Source organism: Medicago truncatula, chromosome 4 (assembly GCF_003473485.1).
Source record: "Medicago truncatula cultivar Jemalong A17 chromosome 4, MtrunA17r5.0-ANR, whole genome shotgun sequence".
Taxonomy (NCBI): Eukaryota; Viridiplantae; Streptophyta; class Magnoliopsida; order Fabales; family Fabaceae; genus Medicago; species Medicago truncatula.
The window spans coordinates 21708806-21720962 of record NC_053045.1 but is presented as its reverse complement, the minus strand read 5'-3'; the positions used below and the strand labels follow the sequence as shown (position 1 = coordinate 21720962).

Sequence of the window (12157 nt, the reverse complement as noted above, 5' to 3'; positions counted from 1 at the left end):
TTTATCAAACATGTTGCTTAGGATAGTGTTTCGATTGAGTTTAGGTTTGACTTCATCATACCACTTTCTATCAAAGAGCTTGACACCAGAATTTGGAATATTAAAGACTTTAGCCAAAATATCAGTGGTGATGTAGATATTGGTTTGATTCATTTGACAAATGATCACATCATGACCTTCAAGAACGGTTGCAGAGGAGTAAAATTTTTGGACAAGATCAGTGTAAATTACCTCATCTATTTCACAAAATTCTTTCCATCCAATAGCTTCCAGCGCCTCATCTAGTTGGATTTCTTTCTTCTTCATATCCTCAAAGTTGAAGGATTTGCTTTCTGAGAGAGGTCTTTTGATTGAACTTTCCAGGATATCATTTTCAAAATATGGATTTACCAACACCTTTTCTTTAGTATCGATTGACTCAGAGAAAATTTCATCAAGCATTTTCTCTTTTTGAGCAGTTTTTCGATTGTACGGTGAAAAAGCTGATGAGTATTGTTTGAGTCATTTGACAGGGTTTTGAGCTTGTGTAAAGGTCTCAGATTCATCTTTAAGGTCAATGTAAGAGATTTTCGAGGATTTAGAGGAGAGTCTAATTGATTTTCTTAATTCATTTGAAATGGATTGTTTGGGTTTGATGTTGATTAGTTCATCAAAGGTTTGAGCTTTCACAGGAGCAGAGGTTGTAAAGCTTTTAGGAGGGGAGCAAGAGTAAGGTTCGATTTGTGAGAGAGGATTTAGACTTGAGGTAGTGGTGATGTCTTGTGGAGAATATGTAAATGCAGCAGGAGGAGTTTGTGGGGGTGAATGGTTTGCTGAGGGAAGGTTTTGTTGATCGCCAAAGGAGAGGAGTTCAGAGAAGGTTTGTTTTGATTCTTCCATTTTTTTGGAGTTAGTTTGAGAATGGTTTGAACTGGATTATGAAAGGAAGGAACTATATGAAGAAGAAGAGGATTGAAGAGTAGACAAGAGTGAGAGTGATTTGATGGTTTGTGCAGAGTTAATGGTTACGTAATCAGACACAGAAATGATGATTTTAGATTAGCCTTTATTTTGCAGATGGAAGATCAAGAGATGAATGGCTAGGATTTGATTTAGACTGATTAGCTTTGAAAAAGAGAGAGAGATTGTCGTGTGAGTTGAGATAATTAAGGGAAGAGAAAAAATATTTGAGGATTTTGTGGAGGAATGAAACGATTTTGGATAAAAAAAAATTGAAAATCAATGAGTATCCCTTCCTTCTTTTAAGATGCCGTAAAAAAAATTAATTAATTAATTAATTTTAAGAAGGATTATTAATTATATTAAGTTTATTCTTTAAGAGTAAAAAACGATCTTCTACTAAAGGTTTTGTAAAGATATCAGCTAGTTGATCGTTTGTGTTAACAAAAACAAGTTCAACTTCCTTTTTACTCACATGATCACGAATAAAGTGATGCTTAATTTCGATATGTTTTGATCTGGAATGTTGAATAGGATTTTTTGATAAATTTATAGCACTAGTATTATCGCATAATATTTGAATATTTGCGTACCTTAGAGAAAAATCTTCTAATTGATTTCTAATCCATAGTACCTGAGAGCAGCAGTTTGCAGCGGAAATATATTCAGCTTCTGTGGTGGATAGTGCTATAGTGTTTTGTTTTCGACAACACCAGCTGACTAAAGCTTCTCCAAGTAGTTGACATGCGCCACTTGTACTTTTTCTTTCTATTTTATCTTCGACGTAGTCAGCATCACAATATGCCATAAGATTAAAATGTGTTCCCTTTTTATACCATAGACCAACACTTGGAGTTCCTACAAGGTATCTGAAAATTCTTTTAACTGCGATGTAGTGTGACTCTTTTGGTGCAGTTTGAAATCTAGCACATAGACCAACTGCAAAAACAATGTCAGGTCTACTGGCAGTTAAATATAAAAGGGAACCAATCATTCCTCTATATTCTTTTTCAGGAAAATCCTTTCCTTTTTCATCTTTGTCAAGGCTTGATGAAGGATGCATGGGAGTGGTCATGATTTTTGCTTCATTCATTTTATATTTTTTAAGAAGATCTTTGATATATTTTTCTTGACAAATGAAAATACCATCTTCTTGTTGTTTGACTTGTAATCCCAAAAAGAATTTAAGTTCCCCCATCATACTCATTTCAAATTCACTTTCCATGAGTTTTGAAAAATCATCACACATTTTTTCATTTGTAGCTCCAAAAATGATATCATCGACGTACACTTGTACGATTAATAAATCATTTTTGTCAATTTTTCTAAAAAGTGTGGTGTCAATTTTTCCTCGTGAAAAACCATTTTTAATCAAAAAAATGCTCAATCTTTCATACCAGGCTCTTGGAGCTTGTTTCAGTCCATATAGAGCTTTGGTTAGTTTGAACACGTGATTTGGTTTTTCTAAATTTTCAAAACCAGGAGGTTGATGAACATAAACCTCTTCATTCAAAAAACCATTTAAGAAAGCACTTTTTACATCCATTTGAAAAAGTTTGATGCACTTATGAGATGCATATGCAAGAAGAATTCTTATGGCTTCAAGTCTAGCCACAGGAGCATAGGTTTCATCGTAGTCTATGCCTTCTTGTTGATTGTAACCTTGAGCTACCAATCTGGCCTTGTTGCGTGTTACTTTTCCTTCTTCATCTAATTTGTTTCTGAATACCCATCTTGTACCAATGATAGATTGAGTTTGAGGATTAGGTACAAGAGTCCAAACTTGATTTTTTTTCAAATTGATATAGTTCTTCATTCATTGCTTCGACCCATGATTCATCAATAATTGCTTCCTTTATTGATTTTGGTTCAATTTGTGAGATCATTGCGAAGTCATTTGTTTGAAAGGATCTTCTTGTTCTTACTCCATCTGTGGTTTCACCAATAATTTGTTCTTGAGGGTGATGATCTACGATTCTCCATGATTTTGGAGGACTTAGAGAAACTTCTTCATTTGATGATTGTTGTTGAATTTTTTCGATGTCGGGGTTGATCTGACTTGCTTCCTCATCTTCTTCAAAAATTCTTTCTTGAGTCTCAAGTTCTTCAAATTCATCAAATTTTATGTGCATACTTTCTTCTAGAACTTTTGTTCTCAAGTTATACACCCTATAGGCTTTTGAAGTAGCAGAGTAACCAAGAAATATAGCTTTGTCTGACTTTGAATCAAATTTTCCTAGGTTATCTTTGTTGTTTAAAATATAACAATAACATCCAAAAATATGAAAATAAGAAATGTCTGGCTTTCTTTCTTTCCAGAGTTCATACGGGGTTTTGTTTAAGATTTTTCTTATTGAAACTCTGTTTAAAATGTAGCAAGATGTATTTATGGCTTCTGCCCAAAAATATTTCTCAACATTTGATTCATTTAAAATAGTTCTTGCCATTTCTTGCAAAGTCCTATTTTTTCTTTCAACAACTCCATTTTGTTGAGGAGTTCTGGGACAAGAAAAATTATGAGATATTCCATTATCACTGAAAAATTGTTCAAAATAGGCATTTTCAAATTCTCCTCCATGATCACTTCTTACTGCGATAATGTTCATTTCTTTTTCATTTTGAACTTTTTTGCAAAAGGTTTGAAAAGCTTCAAAAGAATCATTTTTATGTTTTAAAAATAAAATCCAAGTGAATCTGGAAAAATCATCAACGATTACAAAGCCATATTTTTTGCCACCAAGACTTTCTATTGAGATAGGTCCAAATAAGTCTATGTGAAGTAGTTCAAGAGGTCTTTTTGTTGAAATGAATTCTTTTGGAGGAAAACTACTTTTGACTTGTTTTCCTCTGACGCATGCTTCACATATTTTATCCTTCTCATAGTTAATCTTAGGAAGTCCTCTTACTAAATCAAGTTTTGATATTCTGGAAATTGTTTCCATACTTATATGACCTGCCCTTTTATGCCAAATCCATTTATCCTTTTCAAGGGATATAAAGCATGATTCGACAGGGAGTTCATCTAAGTATAATGTGTAGACATTTTTATTTCTTGATCCGGTAAAAAGGATTTTTCCTGAAGATATTTCTCTTACTTCGCATGTGTGAGGTTTGAATATTACTTCAAAACCACTGTCACACAATTGACTGATGCTAATTAGGTTATGTTTCAGTCCTTCTACATATTGAACATTTTCAATTTTAGCAGAATTTATCTTACCAATAACACCTATACCTTTAATCCGAGATTTTTCATTATTACCGAAGGTTACCAATCCTCCTTCCTTTTTGGTGAAGGAGAGAAAGCTTTGTTTATCTCCAGTCATATGTCTTGAGCATCCACTGTCCAAGTACCAGGGCTTTTTCTTGACTGTTATGAGACATTCCTGCAGTAGAAGTTAGTAATGCTTTGGGTACCCATATTTTTTGGGTCCTTGATGGTTAGTGTTATTAAGAGTTTCCTTTTTATGAAGATTAGCGTATTTATTTTAAATTTTGTGACGCTAATCTCTTTCTTTTTCTGAAACAAAAAGGTTCAAGGTGTCCATATTTTTCACAATATGTACATTTGTATCTTTCACATGTGTTTTTAATTTTTTCAGGAATGAAGAAATTTTCATAAAGTTTTTGTTTTTGATTAGTTTTGAAACCTATACATGCTTTATCAAAAACGCTTACTTGTGATCCCATAATTTTTTGAAATGTTTCAGTAGATTTAACAAAGTTTGAAATATCATTTTTTAATTGTAAAACATTTTCTTTTAAAATGATGTTTTCCTCTTGAGAATTATTTTGTTTCTTAGAGACTTCTTTTGATTCAGACTGTTGAATATTTTTGATTAGATTTATCTTTTCTTTTTCCAAGATTTATTTTTCCTTTCTTAGTTCAAGATTTTCATTTCTTAATCTCTCACATTCTTGTTCCAACATTTGAGAACTGTAAAAAAGATTATCAAACAAATGTTCAGTTTTTTCACATGATGAGCAAGGATCAAGATTTACCTCTTCATTATCTGATTTAGCCATTAAGCAGAAATCTGCTTGTTCATCTTCATTTGTTTGTTCTTCTGGTTCATCCCACGTAGTCATGAATGATTTTTGATTTGTTTGAAGGTTGCTTGATTTTCTTTTGTTTAGAGGACATTCATTTTTGTAATGTCCCAGTTTGTAGCATCCGTAGCAGATAACTTGACTTTTGTCAAGCTCAGTCTTTGGGTTTTCTTTTCTGGCTGGGAAATTTCTTTTGTTTTGATCTCTTCTTTGAATCATTCTCTGAAGTTTTCTGGAGAGAAGAATGATTTGATCTTGTTGATCTTCATCATCAAGGTATTGTTGTTGATTGTCAAAGTTCATTTCAAGTTCTTGATTTAGTGATTCTTGATTTGTTTTGAGTGCAATCATTTTGCTTTTGTTTGAGGATTTATCCTCTTGCAAAAGAACTTCATGAGCTTTTAGAGATCCAATAAGATCTTCTAATCTGAGTTTTTTTAGATCTTTTGCTTCTGTTATGGCTGTTACGATATGTCTCCAAGATCTTGGGAGACATCTTAAAATTTTTATTACTCTTTCATGGATTGTAAAATCCTTTTCAAGAGAGCGTAACTCATTCATAATGATAGTAAACCTTCCATACATTTCATCTATGGTTTCGGTTTCTTTCATTTCGAATAGTTCAAACTTTCGAACACCAATGTCAATTCTTGTTTCTTTTACGTGACTGGTGCCTTCATGATGTACCTTCAATGTGTCCCAAATTTCTTTGGCATTTTTGCATTCTTGTACTCTATCATATTCTTCCCTGCTCAATGCCATGGTTAGAAATAGTTTAGCTTTAAAATTTAATAACATGCGCTTACCTTCTTCTTCTGACCAGTCTTCCTTTTTCTTTTCATTTAGATCTTCATCATATGGAATGTAGTTTCCATTTTCAACTACCGTCCACATGTGATTGTCTTGTGATTGTAAAAATAATTCCATTTTTCCTTTCCAATAATAATAGTCCGTTCCTTCAAAAAGTGGTGGTCTGTTTGAAGAACCTCCTTCGGACATAAATTTAATTTTAGACATGTTTTCCTTTCTTGATTCTTCTACACCGTTGGGTGTTTAGGCTTTGAATCTTCTTCCTTCTACACCGTTGGGTGTTTAGGTTGTGTTGAGATTTATTTTCTGGATCTTTTCCTCCTGCACCGTTGGGTGCGTGGGTTTTTAGAGGCAGTGCTCTGATACCAATTGTAGTAAAATATTTTCACAAGAAAGGGGGGTTTGAATTGTGACCTGTTTAAAATTTGTCTAATAAAAATTTTCTTTTAAATTAACAATCACAATTAGTTTGTTAGTTGATAATGACAATAATGAGTGTAAAGTGTGTGATTTTGAACAATAAATCAAAAGTAAGTAGGGAGAGAGAAATGACACACAAAAGTTATCGTGGTTCGCCAAACGCCGGCTACTTCCACTCCCCACACAAGTGTGAGATTATCCACTAGGTAGTTGTGTTAAGTAACGTTAACCACAACTCCTCTTTTCCTTTTTCACAAATGAGTAACCTTTACTCTTGCTAGATCCGACTGATCTTTCCTGCAACGAGTAAATCTACCTTTGCTTTTACAACCAAAGAGAACGAGTAACAATTACCCCTTGCTAGATCTTCCTGATCTTTTCTGCATCCGAGTAATTTTACCTTTGTCTTTTTACACACTTGTTACCTACAAGCTTTACAATCCAATAAGAAATAAAATCTTACTTGGATCAAAATACAATATTTGTAGCAAAAACTAAAAAGAGCTCAGAACAAAAGAGCAATTTTTAGAACACTAAGACAGACTAAAATTGAGAGAGCTTTTGCTTTGATGTACGCTTGGATTCTTTCTCAAAAATTCGATGTCTTTCCTTCAGCTGATGGCTTGGTATTTATAGGCACAAAATTTCTCAAACCAATTGCTCCTTCTCTTCTCCCACGTGAGGAGCGTATGAGTCATGCAATCTCACATGTGTGGAGATAACTTGTTCTACAAGGTCATGGTCCCACATGTTGCAAATGAACCAACCAAAACACATATTGCTTTTCTTGTATATCCACGTGTATGCTCAAATTTTATCCATTCAATCCCTTTTGAAATCAAAGCCACTTATTTGATCTTGCTTTCTTTGTGTCCCACGTGTAAGCAATTTTGATGAGGAAGGTACATATATGGAAACTTACAGCTAGCATCCATTTTGTTCCTTGTTCCTCTTATAGCCAAAAGAAAATATTTGTTTGTACTTGCTTTTACCATTTGATTGGAAGTGTAGTGGTATTGGAGACAATAAAAGAGACTAGAAGCATAAAATCACTTGCAGTATGTGTGCCAACGTGTTGCTCAATTTTTTGAGCAAGTATATCCAATTTTGTCCATTGCATTTTTATCTATTAATTTCTTGCTTTGTCCATTGTATGAGATACTCAAATAATTTTAGGGAACTAGTTATATCAACCTTTTGAGCTTAAGTTCCTGCAGCTAAAAATACTCATACAAAGATGTTAAATACAATAATATTAGAATCCATTTATAAAATAAAATATAAATATATTTTTTCATCTTTAAAACTAAAATAAGGATTTATGAATATTATCTCAACATTACACCCTTCACATTTTTAGGTTCAGGCCATGCAAGGATGCACTTCACTTTCTCAGGATCCACAGCAACTCCTTCCCCAGAAATGATGTGCCCCAAATAATCAATCTGAGTGCATCCAAATTTACACTTAGATTGATGAGCTATAAATTTGTTGGCTAGTAAAACAGCTAAAACCAACCTCAAATGAATTAGATGCTCCTGTATATTTTTACTATATATTAAAATATCATCAAAAAAGACCAGCACAAATTTCCTTAAGAATGATCTGAAAATATCATTCATAGTAACCTGAAAAGTAGCAGGAGCATTCATAAGCCCAAATGGCATGACCAGATATTCATAATGGCCATTATGGGTCCTAAAAGCTGTTTTATGAATGTCATCCTTATGAACTCTAATTTGATGGTATCCTGATTTTAAATCTATTTTAGAAAATAAACAAGCTCCATTGAGTTCATCTAACAATTCATCCACTATAGGGATAGGATACTTATATGGAATTGTAGCCTTGTTCAGTGCCCTGTAGTCCACACACATCCTCCAACTTTTATCTTTCTTCTTCACAAGAATCACAGGACTAGAGAAAGCACCATCACTGGGTCTGATGATGCCTGCTTCAAGAAGTTCTGCTACCTGCCTCTCAATCTCTTCTTTTTGGTGGTGGGGATATCTATAAGGCCTGACATTAACAGTCCCATGATCAGGAAACAGCTTAATCTGATGAACCTTAGACCTTTCAGGAGGCAGTTGAATTTGATTTTTGAACACCTCCTGGAATTCTTCTAGCAACACATTCAGATCCTTGGACTCTATCCTCTTATCAACTTCAATAGATTGCCAATGAGACCACCATTCCTTTTCCTCTCTTCCTTGCATATCCTTCAGGAACGAATTCAAGTGGCTCTGATGGTTAAGTTTACCCCCTAGACCTTGCAGCTTAACTACTTGAGAATTGTGAACAAACTGCACTGTTAACAATTTCCAATCCATTAATACCTCGCCCAAAGTGCTCAACCAGGACATTCCAAACACCATATCCAACCCTCCTAATTCCAGCACCAACGCATCAATCATTACTTCAATCACTCCCAATTTCACTTTTACACCTTTACACATACCCTTAGTAACGACTCTGTGTCCATCTCCCAGCTTGATTCTTTTCGCAGCTATTGGTGAAATGGTAAGCCCTAGAGCAGACGTAATTCCAGGAGAGATGAAATTATGCGTCGCCCCACTATCAATCAACACCGGTAAATCCACATCTTGGATTTTTCCTTCGAGTTTCATAGTTGGATGCTCACCCATTCTTCCTAACACACCCATGGACTTGCACTCAACTTCTTCTTCTTCTTCTTCACTCTCTACTGCCGTTTCTTCCATAGCCACAATTTCGCCTTCGTCGTTCAACATTTTGCCTTCTCCCAAAATCAAAACCCTTAAAGAACTTTCAGGACACTTGTGTAAAGTAGGGTGATATTTTCCCCTACACTTGAAACACAGTCCCTTGGCCCTTCTTTCAGCAATCTCAGCGCCATGGAAGCTTCGAAATCCCTTCCACTTCTCAAATGACCCAGATCTGTGTTCATTATCATTCTTTCGAGCTGTAGAAACGAAAGATGTGTTAGAATTTCCACTTGACCCATTTGTCTTCTGATTCATGTTTGACCCACCCGTTTTTGTGGACCGGTTCGACCCACTTCTGTTGGATAGTAACCCAACCCAATCAGATTTACCCAGCTTCTCATACCCTCCTTTTCGCACCCCCTTTTTTTCTCCGTCATCATCTTCATCCCTCAACTCATCCTCTACATCCTATGAAATTCTCATCATCTCCATTCGATTGCGAGGATTCAGAGTTCGCACCCTTCTACGAATCTGGGGTTTCAAACCACTCATGAAATACCCAAGATACTGTTCTTCCGGTAATCTCCCCACTTGGGAGGACAACAGCTCAAACGCCTCCACAAACTCCTCCACACTATCTTTCTGCTTCAGAGTTGATAATTCTTCAAACGGATTTTCCAACCTTCTTCCACCATAACGCGCAATTAACGCTCGTTTCAGCTTTTCCCACGACAATTCGTCCTCCGTCTCCATCAATAGATTAAACCAATGGATGGTTGGACCCTCCATACTGAGGCGAGTTAACTTCACGCGAAAATCTTCCGGGGTGTTTTGAACATCGAAGTAAATTTCCGCTCTCGTGATCCAAGCAACTGGATCTTCCCCTTCGAAAACCGGTAGTTTCACCTTCTTCCCTGCTAAGCGAGATTCACTCTGTGAAGAATCATCCACAGAAGTTTCCCCATGATGAGATACCGTTTTCTGACCAATTTGTTTGCTTAATTCAGAGAGAATTGAGCTTTGTTGTTGCATCTGCTCAACGTGTTGCTGCATCTGGAGGGCAAGAGCTTGTAACGTTGAAGTCACGCTACCCAACTGTTCTTCAAGAGCATCAATACTGTAACGCCCTACTTGTTATTTAATTATTTTTAGTTGATTTAAAGTCTTTTATATGATTTTAAATGATTTATGTTGATTTTGTGGTGTGGTGTATTTTATTAATGGCTATTTTCATTATTTAATAGAATAAGAGGAGAAATAGAATTATTTTGGAGTTTGGGGATTTAAATTAGAATTAATAGAATTAAGAGGAGTTAAGAATATTTGGGAGGTTACAATAGGTTGGAAAAATAGAAACTGAGAGTCAGAACCAGTTTCACGTACAAACAAAGGTTTTGGGAGAAAACAAGAGAAAGCTAGGAGAAGAGCCAAGGGAGGAGAATCAGATTTTTGTAGAGCTTTGTTCATCGATCTAAGGTAAGGGTTAGACTAACTCTCAATGATTGTAATATATAACTTCTAAAAATTGATTTAACATGAATTGTTCTTGAAATAGGAATTGGGGAATTAGGGTTCTAATACAGATTTTGAGTTGAAAAGTGTAGGGGACATGTTAATTATGCTTAGAATCATGTTCAGATCGTTTTCAGGATTTAGTAACATTGTTGTAATCAGAATTGGGAAAGGTTGGGAGTTGTTGGAGAGAATTTGAGAGATTATGCAAGATTGTTGGAATGAGATGAATTGTTGTTGTTGATGCATGTTTTATGTTCCTTTAGATGCCTAATTGTATATTGAACCTATAAACAATCTTTGGAAACATGTTTCGACATTGGGAGATCAAAATTGGGAGTTTTGGGTGAAAAAGGGGTGGAACCCGTAACATTTTTCTGCAGAAATTCTGAATGGTCGCTTAAGCGACGCTGCAAAGTGTTGTCTGATGACTGCACGCTTAAGCGTGTTGTGAGCGAGCTGGTAAGCGTGGAGTTACAGTAGCTACTGGAATTTGGACGCTTAAGCATGCAGGTGGACACTTAAGCGAGCAGTTCTTTTTCAGCACTTTTGGAATTTTGTTCTGAGCTTCCTAGGGTCAATCTGAACTTTTTAAAACATTTCTTTTAACTTGTATAATCATTAGTCTCATACGTAATTCTAATGAAACATCTCCTTGAATGAAATTTGGACTTGGTTTGTGAAATCAAAACTTAACTTTGAAAATTGCTCAAGAACGTTGACTTTTTCCGGAAAATGGGATCTTCAAGGAAATGGAATGGGATTAAGATAGAATAGAGATTATATGATTACTGAAAATCGTAGTGATTGGGTTCCTTGAGTTTTATTTGGTTTTGGTTTTGAAAATGGAAGATTCTTGTAAAATGTTAAAGAGAGACGAACATTGATGAAAATATCCTTTTAAGCCAATCACTTTATAAATCCTTCATATTTAGTTTTGTATGACTATATGGAAGTAATTGATTGATAGATGAGTGTTGAATGTGATGTTTATCTTAAGGTGATGTATTTTCCTCTTGACTTGGAAAGTGGGCAAATCATATATCTGATGTGAAATTATGTAAAGGTGATGATATTGGTGTATCGATATACATTGTTTATTATGATTTGGTGGGTGAATATATATGTTGTTGTGAATGTGTTGATGAATCTTGCTATTAAGAGTCGTTGTGTCATAGTTGACTAAGAGGTCGAGTATGTCATAATTAATTATGTACATTTGTTGTTGTCGTTGCTGTTGTTGAGTTGTATGTAAATATACACAAGTGGAGTCATAAGTCATATATACACATATGCATTTGTTGAAGTTGTATGTAGATATACACAAGTGGGTCAGTTGCATAAGCATAAAAGCGGTGAGGGCCTCGGTCCTGGAACGCCTTGTCGTTCAAAGCGATGGAACACTATGTTGTTCAAAGCGATGTTAGGGTGAGGACTCATGTCCTTATAAAAGAATGCTTTAACCATTCTATAGCGGTGAGGGCTCCGGCCCTGATTATGGTACCACATGCATAGTTGCATTTGTTGAGGAGTCTTAGTGGAGTTGTCATGTCTTGCATGAGTCTTAGCGGTGGTGTCGAGTTGTTGCATGAGTCGTTGTTGTTGGTTTTAATTACCATTTGTTGTTGATGTTGTTAATGATGACATACTTATATATTGATGAATTATTATTATGATAGGGTGTTAGATTTAATTGATGAATTAGATATCTATTATTGATGATATTGTTGATTATGAAATAT

The 12157-nt window shown here is 35.1% G+C and overlaps 1 protein-coding gene across 1 annotated transcript; it reads right to left on the bottom strand.

Moving 5' to 3' along the window:
• Nucleotides 1-7547: 7547 nt before the first annotated feature.
• Nucleotides 7548-9218, bottom strand: LOC120579926 (uncharacterized). Its single transcript, XM_039832691.1, has one exon. The coding sequence runs from the start codon at nucleotides 9216-9218 to the stop codon at nucleotides 7548-7550; it is 1671 nt and encodes a 556-aa protein (XP_039688625.1).
• Between the last annotated feature and the right edge of the window lie 2939 nt (nucleotides 9219-12157).

Coding starts and splice junctions, on each gene's coding strand:
- LOC120579926 (XM_039832691.1), bottom strand. CDS start 9,218: ATGAATCAGAAGACAAATGGGTCAAGTGGAAATTCTAACACATCTTTC.